General features: G+C 37.1%; 1 protein-coding gene across 3 annotated transcripts in view; it reads left to right on the top strand.

Annotated features, from left to right (window-relative positions):
* The window catches only part of MPP7 (membrane palmitoylated protein 7), a 297,751-nt gene that overhangs the window by 236,742 nt on the left and 44,852 nt on the right, over window positions 1-16,157 (top strand). For all 3 annotated transcript variants that reach the window (XM_034643997.1, XM_034643996.1, XM_011230637.2), the window contains one exon: window positions 10,807-10,977. In XM_034643997.1, coding sequence (XP_034499888.1) covers window positions 10,807-10,977 — 171 coding nt within the window. The remainder of the gene's footprint in view (window positions 1-10,806; window positions 10,978-16,157) is intronic.

Raw genomic sequence — 16,157 nt, 5'->3', positions numbered from 1 at the left:
GGATTCTCTCCTTTTTCTCCTGCAGTACAGAATAGTTCATATGAAGAATTCGTTTTCTTTTTACATTGGTAAGAATTAGAAAATGTTTTTCTTCTGGTTAACTCATTATCGAAATCTTGTTACAATCAATTAACAAAGCACTGCTTATCAGGCATCTGTCTTCAAACCTAATGTCTTGCAAATTGCTTCCTGAAAACTCATCAATTTCTCCACTTCTGCCCTTGTTGGAGGACTTCATGCATTCTTTTAAAACAAGATCAGTTTTGGGACTTATGTAAGTTAAGACTGTTCTTTCTATTTAACTGAAGTGTTTACCATAAAATTCAATATAAACAAAACTGTCCATTTGCTGTTCTTTCAAATGTTATTATTTCCCTATCTCTACTTCTGTGTGTGTTTTTTCCTAATCCTTTTTTTTCTTTCTATGGGTAAGCCCCAGTGATTCTCAACAAGTTACACTGCCTATTTTATAAATCTAGTAAAAATTCCCATTTGCTCTATTATTGAGTCATTTTATTAAAGAGTGTTCTGTAGGTAAGTACAGCTATGTCAGAATATACTGCCTTAATATTCTTCCAAAAAGTAAAATTTATATGAAGAGAACATTTAGAAGCATTCTTTTAAAAATGGTACAGGTTCTTTCTTGAACAAGAACTCTGCATAATCTCAACACGTCTGGAATACTACTTGGAAATATTTTCTCTGACAGAAAGAAACCATTCCTGCTTGGAGAATTTTTGGTTGCATAGACTCAACTTAAAAAAATATATTAAAATTTTAAAATCCAGTTTTCCCCTCTTTTTAGAACTATATTTTTATATTTAATATTATGTGTGCATACTGTATTTTCTCATAATTTTGAAAGTGTAAGTAAAAACTCATTTCTTTCTTAGCTGACTGGCAGAAAATTAAATTCTCATATGGTTTCTCCTTTTTTATGGTAATCCTGTGCTGTGCTTTAAAAAGAAATTTTCAGTGGTATCAGGAAAACTTTTTAAGACCTAAGTAGTTTTTTTTCTTGGAAATTGCAAATTGATATCTTATATTAGCTGCCATGATTTCACTAGGCACTTTGAGTTTCTATTTTTATTTTTAGCTTGAGATGAGCTGAATGATTAAAGGGTATTTATGGCATTTGAACATTTCTTCAAGGTTTTTTTTGAGAGCAACTTGAAACCTGTAACATTCCAGAGATTAATTTTGTATTTGTTTGTTCAAAATCCTTGTTCCACTTTATACACAAAATTAGCCTATGTAAAGTTGGTTAATGTAATTCACGGTACTGTTCCTGTGTCGGTGATTTTTTTTTTTTTTCCCTGACAGTGTTTTATAAGATGAATACAAAAAGCTGCCTGACCCAGCTTCTTCAGATCTCCGTTACTTTTATAGTTTTGTGTTGGCATTTCTTTTCAATTTAAACCTCCTCCCAAGATTTTTATCTCTTATTTGTTTGGTCGTAATTATCCTCAGTTGTCTTTGGGACAATTTTGTGATTGGTGTACTATGGAAGCATCATTTCAATAAATAATTTTGTCTTAGGTCCATGTTTACATAGTTTTTACATGTCAGTTGTGACCTACCTAGATCATTACAGCAACATTGGCATTCTATTAAAAATGTTTATTTTAATGGAAATTTTCAATGTTCTGTTGGCAGGAGCCTAACACTGTATAATAATTTCCAGCTGCTTAGTTTTTATTGTCCACAGGAGTTTTTTAATTTTCTTAAAAAGTTCATTTACATTAAAATGTTTTCTTCCTTGTACGTAAGTTACCTGTGAACCATTAATACTAGCTTTATCAAATTAATCCAGCGTTTTAAGATGCAAAAAATGATTTTCACACAATGTTTGGTGGTTCTCCCGAGTTTAAAAAAAAAAAAAGAAAAAAAGAAAAAAGAAAGAAAATCCACATTTTCATGTATTTGGGAGAACAGAGGATTGAACCGTTTATTTTTATCTCCTTTTAAGAAAGTAAACGGTTTTCTTGATTGTGTTGGTATCAAATAAATGTATTTTTTTTTAAATTAGGAACTTAAGAGTGGATCCTTTCACAAATCTCTAACTTTTGAGGTGCCTACGATCAATACTGCTATTTTATGATTCAAGCAATTTCACTGAGTTGCTTCTTTTCCCATTCTACAAACATCTATCAGATTTAAACATTAAAAGCTCATTATTATTAAAAGCATTGAGAATACATAGTATCTGATGTTTTTAGACCAAATTGGTTACATAAAAGAAACGTAACCAAAGATTGAAACTTTCCCACTTGAAAACTGTGGGTGGTAACATAGTCGTATTTATGTTCCTTGAATTAACAGGCAGATGTCACTTCACTTGTTCACATGTGTGATTTCTGGGGCTGTGTTAGTACTCATGATGAGTAGACTTGACTTTGTTGGAGGGCCTTTTGTGTTAATGGACATGTTTGGTCATAAAATGATCATATATTTTTTTATAAAATGCCATCTTAAATGTCTTAAAGTTTTATGAAAAAGTAAGACTACTAAAATGATAAATATTTACATTGTAAATTCACACTAACATTACTTATTTATGGGAGCCGGTGGATCTAATAACAATTTATGATTTTTAAAAATGATTCTAATATTTAATTGCTGTTTCTAACTCTTGTGAATATAAAAATGTGGTCTGTTACCATAATCATTTCAAAATCTAGAAGATTAGACCTTGCCTCTAAGACACAGTCAGATGTATTTTGTATTATATGTTGGTATGACACACAAATACATCTGTCAGTAGTGGATTTCATTTGTTTGGTGGTTCATATATTATGAACTCTGTTTTCTGGGCCTTTTTTTTTTCTTCAAATTTTAAAATTATGTAACATTACGGAAAGTTTGAAAAATAGAACAATAACAATTGTCCACATCCCTCTCTCCTTAACATAGCCATTGTCTGTTCTCGTGCATTTTCTTCCGCAATTTTGTATCCAAACCAACTTAAAGATTTGTAAAAAAGTAAAACTCATAAGTGTGACCATTGTATTGTCCAGTTTTTTTCCATTTATTATTATATCAAATGTATTTTATGGTGCGGTGTAGTGTTAGAATTAATATTAACGGCTTCAACCTCATTTCTTTGAGAAAGTGTTGCATTATTAATCATTCCCATACTTATGTACATGTTGGATACTTCAAGTTTTTTTTTACTGTTAAAAATATCAGTAACATTTGAAATTATAGGATTGATAGGTATAATACTTATCTACAGTATGAAGCTTATTTTAATAACAAATGACTCTTAATTTTGTACTCTTTGGATGAATGGTGTTATATAAGTAAAATGTAGTCAGGTAGCTTTGTAAATGACCAAGTCACAACTTCCTGAGTTTAATTTTTTTTTTTAACTTAATAGACATGTCAGTGTCAAATTAGAGAACTTGCTAAAAATCTTAGTTTCTAGTCATGAGCCTGTGTTGTGAAACCCCTTAAATTATAAGTATTTGGGAATATTTCGGTGTCCCCTAGTGGATTGGGAGCTTTTGGAGGGCAGAGACACCATTGTATATATTTTTATATTTTACACACCATCTTGAATACAAAGGAGTATCAAAAATATATTTAATTAGGGGCGCCTGGGTGGCGCAGTCGTTGGGCGTCTGCCTTCGGCTCAGGGCGTGATCCCGGCGTTACAGGATCAAGCCCCACATCGGGCTCCTCCGCTATGAGCCTGCTTCTTCCTCTCCCACTCCCCCTGCTTGTGTTCCCTCTCTCGCTGGCTGGCTCTATCTCTGTCAAATAAATAAATAAATAAATCTTTTTAAAAAAATGTATTTAATTATATCTGAAAAAAATGTCTCCAACAGAAAAGAGCTTAATAATTTTTAAATCCTAAAATAAACTGCTGGTCCTTCATTTTTTCCCCATTTACTTATTGCATAAAGTAACAGAAGGCTTATCCCATTTTCTATTGTACGTCTATGTATTTGGAGTCACATTTCAAACTTGCTTCTTTCTTTCATCATGTAATATTTGAACCACAGCCTTGGTAATCCTTTCTGTTTTGTTTCAGGTTTTTATTTAAATTCCAGTTAACATATAGTGCAATATTAGTTCCAGGAGTAGAATTTAGTGATTCGTCACTTACATATAACACCTGGTGCTCATCACAAGCGCCCTCCTTAATAACTAACCCCCATCTAGCCCATCCCCCACCCACCTTCCTTCGTCAACCCTCAGTTTGTTCTCTCTGTGGTTAAGAGTCTGGTTTATGGTTTGCCTCTCTTTCCCCTCCATGTTCATCTGTTTTGTTTCCTAAATTCCACATATGAGTGAAATCATATGGTATTTGTCTTTCTCTGACTGACTGATTTCACTTAAAGAAGAGCCACTTAAACCCATGGAGTATTCTGCCTACCTCATTGGATTGCTGTGAGAAGTAAATGAATTAATCCACATAAAGGCTTTAAGGGGTGTCTTATCTAGTAAGTTCTCAATATACAACTACCACCATCATGACTTCTGTTGTTTTGGTATTGATGTCATCAATAAGAGAATTCTATAAACTCAGGCCAAGAATCACCTTTTTGAGTTTTGTTTTTCTTTTTTCTTTCTTTCTTTCTTTTTTTTTTTTTTTGGTCATGACATAATAATAAGCCATCTGGTACTTTAGTACAAAGTATGTATCAACATAAAGGAGTGAAAGGATTTTTCAGTAAGTATTTTTGGGACCATTGGTTAATTTCTTAGAAAAATATAAAGTTACAGCCTCACCTTACAAGGTTGATCTCATGATTACAGCTGAGTAATTCCAGATGGGATAAAAAAAAAAAATTAAGTGTAAAGCCATGCAACCCATTTTTTTTTTTTTAACTTAAGAAACTGTAGGTGAATATTTATCAGACCCAAGGATAGGAAAGTCCTAAAAACAGTGGAAGAAATCACAAAAGAAATAAATTCAGAGACTCAACTACATAAATATTTTAAATTCCTTCAAAATGGAAAATTGAAAGTCTTTAGAAGTGTTTGCAATAAGTTAGGGCCAAGGGCTGTGACCCTAAAAGATACATGTATGTGTATATATTTATGAAGGCCCTAATCAGAAAGTGATCAAAGTGTATTAACCAACAATTTACAACGGAAATAAACGCAAATGGGTAATAAACTTGAAAAAAAAAGGTCAACTCCTGTAACAGTGAAGATAAAATGACATACACTTTTTTCACTTGTCAAATCACTGCAGATTTCAAAGCAATTGGAAGTCTCTTTATGAGAGACTGGTGTAGTATATGGGTGACTGGACTTTCTGCTGGTGGAAATGTTTGCTGGCATTTGCTGATCGAAGAAGCATTTGGACAAGATCTGTCCAGCTTCTGGCTATTTTTCCTAATGAAAGAATCCGTGAGATGGAATAAAGGGAATGTTCAGGGATGTTTATTGCAAACTTCTTGAAATAAGGAGCAAAAACCAAGCAACTTAAGTGTTTCCTTTTATAGTAAAAAATACTTTAAACAAAGCGATGCGATTACATGCTAAGTTAATAAGTGATCATAACTGATTTCTACTGGAAAATATGAGATAAGAAGTGTCGTCTTGTGATCAGTGGGCCGACCTGCAGCTGCAGTCTTACTGTAGATTCACTTTCCTGTTGTAATAAAGTAAATGTGTCGTTCCTTTAAAACACACAAATCTCTAACAGCTGTGGGTAAGCTCACTGGAAAAAGCCTGTCCATAAAAATGTTGAGCCAATTATAAATTACAAAAATGTGAAATATAAGGAAAAATATATTTTGCGTAAAACTGTTCCCTTACTCCAAATTCCTCGTTACCGTTCCTCTTCCCTTCCTTTTTAAAGCCAGCTCTTGCTGAGACTTGTGCATGGAAAATGAACGGGGACTCAGTAGGTTCTAGTTATTTATTCCCATTTACCTGAACGATCCCTTTGCTTACTCTCAGTGTAAGTATGCATTTTTATTTTTATTTATTTATTTATTTTTTTTTAAAAAGATTTTATTTATTTATTTGACAGAGATAGAGACAGCCAGCGAGAGAGGGAACACAAGCAGGGGGAGTGGGAGAGGAAGAAGCAGGCTCATAGCGGAGGAGCCTGATGTGGGGGCTCGATCCCATAACGCTGGGATCACGCCCTGAGCCGAAGGCAGACGCTTAACCGCTGTGCCACCCAGGCGCCCCTAAGTATGCATTTTTAAATCTTCCTTTTAGTAAGAGAACCACATAAAAACTGAAGGGAAGAAATTGCTTCTTGCAGACACAGAGTTAAGTCTCCTTTAAGCTTAGACTTACTGAGGTGTGTGCTGGCACATAGCTCATTATGTGTTTGAAAATTAGAGCCTTGAATGGCGCGCTAAACGAGCTATCACCCTTGACTTCTCTGCGAAGGATAGATTCTAGGAAAACAGCCTTTATTTATTTATTTATTTAAATATTTATTTATTTATTTATTTCCTGGTTCAAGAAACCATCACAAGCAAGTACTCTGAATTTTGTGCCTTTTGTCATATCCTCTGTTCTGGCTGTTTCATTGGTTCCTCTGGGTTGGGAATTTTTGTTTTGTTTTGTTTCGTCCTGTGTATTTACGTGTATGCAGTGCTACAAATATGGAAAGTAAGCAGGCATCTGTGGATCAGGAGATCCTGATAAGTAAGAAGACAAGAGGGAAGGAGGCTCTTTAAATTTAAATATTGTCCCACAAGTAACATATATCCTTAGAACATCTGGGGGAAAAAAGTGAAAGGATAATGCATACTGAATTTTTCTGTTGTGTTTTGTTAAAATGCTTTACTGCTTTAATAGATACTTTTAATAGTTAACATATTTAAATCTGGCTGTGATTTTAATATTCTTTATATTTAAATATTGTTCTTTTATAACAGCCATTTAAACACTTATTAATAAGCCCCTTATTTTTCCCATTCTTGCTAGACTGTGTGCTGTGGGAATACAGGGAGGTATATATTCCTGCCTTCCAAGTCCTTTCAGTTACTTGGAGACATAACCAAGTACTAATCTATAGCTAATATATGTAGGTATTTACCTTATGCCAGGTCTGGGCCAAATGCTTTGTGTGAATTCTTTGTTCAATCCTTAACAACCCCATAAGGTAGATACTCTTATCCTCATTTTAAAGTTGAGAAATGAGCCTTGGAGAAGTTTTTAAAAAGTTGGCGAATCATTCAGCTGGTAAGTGTCAGAATCTAGGTGCTGACCCAGACCTGGCCACCTCTGGTCCTCGATTTTTTTTTTTTTAAGATTTTATTCATTTAATTTAGAGAGAGAGCACAGGAGCGGGAGGAAGAGCAGAGGGAGGGGAAAGAATCTCAAGCAGACTCCGTGCTGAGCGCAGAGCCCGATGCAGGGCCAGATCCCTGAGAATCAGACCTGAGCCAAAACCCAGAGTCAGATGCTTAACCAGCTGAGCCACCCAGGCGCCCCTGGGCCTCGATGTTTAACACTCAGTACTCCTGCTCTGAGAGACGTGGTGTGGTGACCTGCCATTTTTCCTTCGCTCTGTGAGCATGTTGGGTCAGGACACTTAAGCTTCACGTGTGGGAATTCCAGTTGCTCAGTCATTGCCACCTGGAAATTCGAGGTGAATGAGATCAGCACTGGATCACGGTACATGGGCAAGTGTGGTACCATGCAAGTGGCCAGGGGGGCGAGGATGTCGCGGGCCAGGTGGTCTCCAGAGTTCCTTCAGCTCCGTGCCTTTGTGGATGTCGTGTTCTGTCGTTAGGCCTTAGAATTTCTTACAATTTTCTCTTGTGAAAATACCAAATGGGCCCTGCTTTCTTTGTTGAAATTTACAGTAAGAAAATGCAACAGGGGTGAAGTAGGGTTTTGTTATTGCCTTTTTGAATTACTTGAATTTATAAAACTTTTATCAAGCACCTATTTTGTGCCAAGCACTGGACAACTAATGCCACCAAACCGTCCTGTGGACCATGGTCCCCATCTTTGATGTCCAGACAGCCTCACATTAGAAATCTGATTCCCTTCACTCTTTTCCCTACTATCTCTTTATTGTTTGTTAATGAAAGCAAAAGCTTCAATTAATTGTAAAAACTCTCAATTAGGTACACTTGCACTGAAATTCAGGATTTAGCTGGGATTCGTGGCTCAGAAACTTTTCAGGCTTTTACTTTTGGACTTCATTTGCTGTGGATGAAACATTTCTCTCCTAGTTAGATTCATTCCTGGGCCATACGTTTGTAGTGACTTGAGGAAGACCCTCCCTTTGTGTGAGGAATAACCATGAAGAAATTTCCAGTTCTACCTGCTTATTCTATAATTGCCTTCCATGAGACAGGACCATGGGAACCTGAAATTTGAACACTCTGAAATACCAGCATTGAAGAGTTAGAATAGCTGATGGGTAATTTTTGGGCTAAACCGGAAGCCATCTTATGCTGAATTCCAGAACGAGCCAGCCATCACAGGTGACAGAGGTGGGGTGGGGTCGGGATGGCATCCCTGATTTCTGCAGATTGGTAAGAGAGAGTTGTCTGAGAAGCACGGTGCTCAAGCACTGGGAGTGGTTGTAAGGAGCCCGCCACTTCTGGTGTGGCGTTGCGAGGACTCCCATGTAAGGGAACCCTTTTCCTGCGTTCTCATGAGTCTTTCCCAAATCCTAAAAAATACAAGAGAAATAATAATAAACAGCTTCCCTGTGACCTATTATATAGAAATTTGAACTCTGCTTGCCTGGTTTTAGAATTGATACTACTTCTTCATCCTAAGGCCAGGCTGACACATTCCCCATTTGCTTCCTTTGAATCTCGTCCTTCTTTGAGAGATACCGTGTTTTATTTCTTGCCCTGTTTACCTTTTCCTCTTTGCCTTCTGCCTTCGATAAGAGAGTTTAGAGTGATGAACTGTCGTCTCAAATCCTTTGTAAATCTTTTCCCTCAAATAATCTGAGTACCTGCTCAAACTCAGACTGGCTAGCGGTGGGCCACGGAGCTCTATTATCAGATGAACCTTTTATCACCCCCTTCTTCATATCCTGTCTGATTTTTATTAAACTGTGAATCCATAAGGTGAGTGCTGTAACTCCATGGTTACTGCTAATTGTTTTTAATATTGGCCTTTATTTTGAATTCTGTTAATTTATTTTTTTTAAAGATTTTATTTATTTGACAGAGACAGAAACCCAGTGAGAGAGGGAACACAAGCTGGGGGAGTGGGAGAGGAAGAAGCAGGCTCATAGCGGAGGAGCCTGATGTGGGGCTCGATCCCAGGACTCTGGGATCACGCCCTGAACCGAAGGCAGACGCTTAACGACTGCGCCACCCAGGCACCCCTGAATTCTGTTAATTTCTTAAAGGCAGTAGTAGCATTCTTTTTCATTATGGCCCCTAAAATTCACACAGATCAGTTTTAATATTCTTGCATCTTATTATAAAATAGCCCTATTTAAATTTTTTTTTTTACCATTAGCACAGTTGATCACCATTGTTTTCCAAACGAAAAAAATATTCTTTTCCAAGAGAATATATTTTTATGTACGTAAAAATGTACTTGCGTTTTGCTTTGTACTGGAGCTGATATGAATATATATGTTTCAATAAGCAGAACTGTTTTCCTCAAAGTCTGGATTTTGAGGGTTGGTTAGGTCGAGAACTGATTGCACATCTTACCGAATTCATACCGTGTGTATGGATGAAATCATACTGTGTGTGATGAACATCGCTATTCTAGAAAGGAAATAAATCCCAAATGATGCAACAACATTAAGAGCAAGCAGAATGAAATGGGGGTTGACTGGAAACAAGAACTTTGCCTCAGCTTTTTATTTATTTATTTATTTTTAAAAGATTTTATTTATTTATTTGACACAGAGACTGCCAGCGAGAGAGGGAACACAAGCAGGGAGAGTGGGAGAGGAAGAAGCAGGCTCCCAGCGGGGGAGCCCGATGGGGGCTCGATCCCAGAACACCGGGATCACGCCCTGAGCCGAAGGCAGACGCTTAACGACTGCGCCACCCAGGCGCCCCTGCCTCAGCTTTTTAAACCCATGTGTTAAATGGTAGCCGTCAGCTGGAGAGCGCTCTTTAAACATTCAAATTTATTGAAGTACTTTTACAGTTATTTTAGGAAAAGATCATGTGATCTCGTGATAAGACTATGGGCCTTGAGACTATGGGCCTTGTTTCCAAATTTCAGTAGGTTTCAAATTAGAAAACCATGGACTTTTCCATAGGAGAAAAAGCACCAGGACTTGATCATTTACCCCCAGTGCTGGAGTCTCCTATAAGTCAAAGAACTTGCTCTTGGTGACAGGCGGGTCTGGTGGCCTGATCCATGTTCGGCGTGTTTGACACTGAGCTCTCCCTAACTTAGTCTCCTTTTTATTTAACCATAGATGCTTGTCCGTGCCACAGGTATGTTGTTAGGTTGTGCTTATAATATAAAATATTCTAGTGTTTATGAATGAGGGAATTCAGCATTTATGTTTTAAGTGTTTTTATAGCGCTTCTAACTTTTTCTTATCAACTGTGTTCAGTCAGTCCATGATAAATTATGATTTCCAACTTATTTTGCCTTATTACACAGTTATTTTACTTGTTGATTTCTGAGAATTCTTTACGGTTTGGAACCAAATAGAATGTTATAACTACAAAAATAAACGTGTGACGATTTTCTTACAAATGGTGGTTTTAATGAAATTGTGTAGTATCTATGTGTTTTCTCTTACTAAATGTACTTGTGACAATATTCTAGTTCATAAAACCCAATCCAACTCGAAGCTTTTTTAATTTTTGTTTTTTGGGGGGTTTCTTTCTTTAGTTCTTATTACTAAAAATATATATATATTTTTTGCAGCTGGTTTTAGGAGGAGTTTCCGTCTTAGTAGAAAAGATAAGAAAACAAATAAGTCCATGTATGAATGCAAGAAGAGTGACCAGTACGACACAGCTGATGTGCCCACATATGAGGAAGTGACACCGTATCGGCGGCAAACGAACGAAAAATACAGACTTGTCGTCCTGGTTGGTAAGTGTGTCTTTTGTGTTAATTCTGACAAAACAAACGAGGTAGGAAGAATTTAACTCCAAAGAGCATGGTGCTTAGATTTCAAGCCAAAGAAAATCTCATTTTTGAATACCTTTGGTGTGGTCTCCACGATGACATTTTCAGTCTTTTGTATTCATATTACATTCATGAGACTTAAGAGAGACGTGAAGAATGGTATTGACGTCTGAGTGGGACCTCTGAGAGAGGGGGGTAGCAAATACATTGCAATATATTAAGTAAATCAGGGTAACTAAATAATAGAAACAAGTATCTTTTAATATAACACCAGTTTCTTTTAACCAGAAAAAAAAATCATTTTGAGGCAGTGGCCATGGTAGAAATTTCTTATGGCATTTAGGCCTTCAGTGAAAGAAACTATTTCAGAAACTATTTCAGCAGAGGTCTAAGATATTTACAGCTGGAGAGTCAGTTAATGAAACTGCTTAAAGTAGTTAATAACTACATGTGGTGATTTCCACAGACATTGGCTGGTTTGACTCATATTCACGTTCTAGGATTTGTCTTGTCCAGCCTTCACAGACATGCCCAGTCAGACCTCGGTGTTACTCCACCCACCTCATCCTCCTCTCATTTTTTAAAAAGATTTTACTTATTTGAGAGAGAGAGGGGCAGAGGGAGAGGGAGAAGCAGGCTCAGAGCCCAATGCAGGGCTCGATCCTGGGACCCAGGCAATATTACTTGAGCGGAAGGCAGATGCTTAACCCACTGAGCCACCCAGGCACCCTCCTTAGCATTTCTTTAAAGATTTGGTGACAAGTAATTAAGCTCCAAGGATTTGGGAGGGAAAAAGGAATAAAGGAGCTTGGTGTCTCTTGTTGATTATTCCTTTATAAACTGAAGGTGACCATTATGGGGATGAGAATAAGTGGAAAAGCTAAAGAATCACCCTTTCTATTGACATGGCGTCCTTTGAAAGGTTACAGCACGTGGATGGTGGTGATGCGTGGGAAATGATGCGGTTTCTCACACCCGATGACACTGGAAGTGGTCCCTGGCATCCAGATGTTCCCATCATTGGCATTATTTGGAAAAACATATACTTCAGAGTTTCCCTTATTAACAGTGTCCCCTTCTAATCTATGTGTATAAAAGCCTTTCCCCACCCCATCTGGAGGAATATTCTCCCATCGATTTCTATATTTACTGTAGAGCTTGCAGTGCCCCAGCTTCCAGTCCCTGTAGAATTGGGCTAATGAGAGTATAAGCTTCCCCCGTTCTAAATCCTTTTTTGCCTCATGGGGGCTACTTGGACCTCCTGCTCCTCTTCTCTACCGCATTGTCCATCCCAGCACCCATCTTAGCAGCATCTCTTCCATCCTAGTGCATCTTCTCTTCAGCCAAGGTCTGCTTCGCACCTGAAGAGGGAGACGCACCTTGTGATAAAAAGGCAAAGATAGCACGATTTCCTGTTTCCCTTAAATCTAGATGACTCTCTGTAGCCAAGGAGTTACTGTTTTGACTGTGCTACTTTTGGTTTTCCTGGGGGGATCTAACTGAAAGAGGAAAGTGGAATAAACTTTGCTCTCTTTTTCTTTCCCATAGATGCTAATCTCGGGGATGAGGAAGGGAAGATAGATGAAGATAAACTGAGTGGTAATGCAGGGAAGAATAAAAGTAAATCATAGTCACAATTATGAAAAAGAAATGTTCACTCTAATCTTCCAAAGGAAAAGGCGATAGGGGAATGCTAACCTCATACAGGTTAGAAATAGCCATGCAGTTCAGTTAAATAGTACTGTATACAGATGTCATCATCCCTCCCTACAGTTCTTTAAGGAAATTCCTGGCAACTTTTTTGTGGATGCCTTGAATTTTTTTATGCAGATAATCTTGTTACCTGTGCCCAGAGACAATTTTATTTTTTTGTAGGCATTTTATTTTATATTCATATTGTCGTCTCTCCTCACTGTAAGCTGTCCAGTATGATGATGAATGGGAGTGGTGAGAACATCTTTGCTTTGCTCTCAGTCTTAAGGAGAAAGTACTCAGTCTTTCACCATGAAGTATGATATTAGCTATAGGTTTTTTTTTAATCAGTGCCCTTTACCAGATTAAAATACCCTTTAATATTAGTTTGCTGAGAGTATTTATCATGAATTGATGTTGAATTTTGTCACATGGATTTTTTTTCTGTATCTTTTGAGATGATTATATGGTTTTTCTTATTTGATCTGTTGAAAGGGTGAATTGCATTAACTTTTTTTAAAGATTGTATTTATTTATTTGAGATAGAGCGAGAGAGAGTATGAACTGGGGAGGCAGAGGGAGAGGAAGAAGCAGGCTCCCCACTGAGCAGAGAGCCTAGTGCAGGGTTCGATCCCAGGACCCCAGGATCATGACCTGAGCTGAAGGCAGATGCTTAACTGACTGAGCCATCATGCCGCCCCTGCATCAGTTGATTTTTGTGTGTTGAATGAGCTTTGCATATTGTATTAGCCTTTTACACAGTACTGGATTCAATTTGCTGGTCTGTAGTTTTCTTATAATGTTTTTGTTTGCTCTTTGTATCTAGGTCATGCCATATTCATAAATGTGTTGGGGAGTGTTTTCTCCTCTTCACTTTTCTGGGAGAGCTTGTGTAGAATTGGTATTATTTTCCTTTAAAATGTTTGGTAGAATTACACAGCAAAACCATGCTGTGGTATCTCTTTGGGGAGTTTTTTAACTACAAACTTAATTTCTTTAAAAAAAGGAAGAAGAAGAGGAGGAGGAGGAGGAAGGGGTTGAGGGAGAGAACATGTGAGAGAGTGCGTCTTTGTATCTTTACACACACATACACACACGACTATTTGACTTGTCTTCTTTTTTTTTTTTTTTCAAAGATTTATTTATTTATTTATTTATTTGACAGAGATAGAGACAGTGAGAGAGGGAACACAAGCAGGGGGAGTGGGAAAGGAAGAAGCAGGCTCATAGCGGAGGAGCCTGATGTGGGGCTTGATCGCGTAACGCCGGGATAACGCCCTGAGCCGTAGGCAGACGCTTAACAACGCTGCCACCCAGGCGCCCCTCGACTTGTCTTCTTAAATGAGCTTTGGCAGTCTGTGTCTTTGAAACAATTTGTCCATTTCACCTAAGTTGCCAATTGTATACGCATAAAGTTGTTCATAATATTCCCTTATTATCCTTTAACTCTATGTAAGTTCTGTAGTGATGTCTCCACTTTCATTCTCCTTATTGGTAATTTGTGTCTTCACTCACGTCAGGTACATATTCCTACATAACAGGTTCTTGGAGTTAGTTCTTGTGTGGAATTATGTAAGAGTCAAAGTTTAAGTCTTCATAATCTGTATATTCATAGCTTCAGTTACTACAAACTTAGTGACTTTAAAATAGCACATGTTATTATCAGAAAGTTTCCCAGGTCAGAATTTGGAGAGTTTGGGCATGACTTAGCTGGGTTTTCTGCTTCGGAATCTCTCATCAGGCTGCACTCAAGTCTTGGCCAGAGGTGGGTGTATCAGTTTGAATGCTAGACTGATAAAGGATCTACCTCTGAAACCGTGTGGTGGTTGACAGAGTTCATAATCCACCCTCAATCCCTTGCAAAGTGGGCTTTTGCAGCGTGGTAGCTTGCTTCTTCAGAGCGTATAAACTGAGAAGGCAAAAGAACAGAACATCCCATGTTCCGTTGGTTAGAAGCAAATCACAGGTTTTGCTCACAATCGAGAGGGAATTGCATGCACAAAAGGTGTGAAAAACAGGAGGGTAGGGATCATTGCTGGCCTTCGTAGAGTCTACCTGCCTAAGTCTTTTTCTAATTTATTGATCTTTTATAATACCACTTGTATATTTAAATTATTTTTCTATTTTTCTTTTCTCAATTTTATTGATATGTGTTCTTTATTATTTCCTTCCTGTGCTTACTTTGGACTTATTTTTCTTTTTTTCTAGTTTTATAGAGTTAAATCTTAGACTATTGACTAAAAACACTTATTTTAAAATTTTAAGTATTGTTAGGCATAAATTGAAATTCCCCTCAAAGCACTGCAACCTACAAATTTTTATCTGTTGTATCTTTATAACATGTCTCTCGGATCACAGTGTTTTAATTTCCTTAGTGATTTTTTTGATCCACAAGTTGTTTAGGATGTATTATCCAGATATCTTTCTGTTATTGATTTCTTGTTTAATTTCATTGTGGTCAGACAATATGCTTTGTACAATTTCAATTCTTTTAAATTTATCAGTTTTTTTGGGGGGGGCAGAATATGGTCCATGTCATCAGGTGTTCTGTGTGCACTTAAAAAGAATGTGTAGTCCACTGTTGTTGGATGGAGTGCTTGGTGTATGTTATTTAAGTCAAGTTGGTTGATAATGTTATTTAGGTCTTCTATATTCTTACTAATTTTTTGTCTACTTATTCTGTTAATTGTTGGGAGAGGAGTGTTAAATTCTCTGTATTTGTAGATTTGTCTATTTCTCTTTTCACATCAGTCAGCTTTTACTTAAGATATTTAGAAGCTCTGTTGTTGGGGCGCCTGGGTGGCACAGCGGTTAAGCGTCTGCCTTCGGCTCAGGGTGTGATCCCGGCGTTATGGGATCAAGCCCCACGTCAGGCTCCTCCGCTATGAGCCTGCTTCTTCCTCTCCCACTCCCCCTGCTTGTGTTCCCTCTCTCGCTGGCTGTCTCTATCTCTGTTGAATAAATAAATAAAATCTTAAAAAAAAAAAAGCTCTGTTGTTAAATATATATACATTTTAGGAGTATTGTGTTTTCTTAATGAATTGACCTTCTTATTATGTAATGTCCTCTTTTATTCCTGGTAATATTCATTGTTCTGAAGTCTGCTTTCTGTGATATGTAACATAGCCACTTAAGTTTTCTTTTGCTTATTGTTTGCATAGTATATCTTTTCCCGTCCTTTTATTTTAACCCATCTATGTGTTTATTATTATGGTGGGTTGGTTGGTTTGTTTTTTACAGATAGCATAGTCTTGGGTCTTGTAGTTATCCAGTCTGATAATCTACAACTTTAATTGGTATGTTTGGACCATTTATATTTAATATAAAATTTAGGTTTGTTGTTTTTATTTTAGGTCTACTATTTGTCTTCTGTTTGCCCCTTTGTATTTTGTTTGTTACTCTCTTCTTTCCTGCCTTCTTTTTGGTTATCTCTTATTTGATTTTAATATATC

The sequence above is a fragment of the Ailuropoda melanoleuca genome, chromosome 15 (assembly GCF_002007445.2).
Source record: "Ailuropoda melanoleuca isolate Jingjing chromosome 15, ASM200744v2, whole genome shotgun sequence".
NCBI lineage: Eukaryota > Metazoa > Chordata > Mammalia > Carnivora > Ursidae > Ailuropoda > Ailuropoda melanoleuca.
This window is presented reverse-complemented; position numbering and strand designations above follow the sequence as displayed.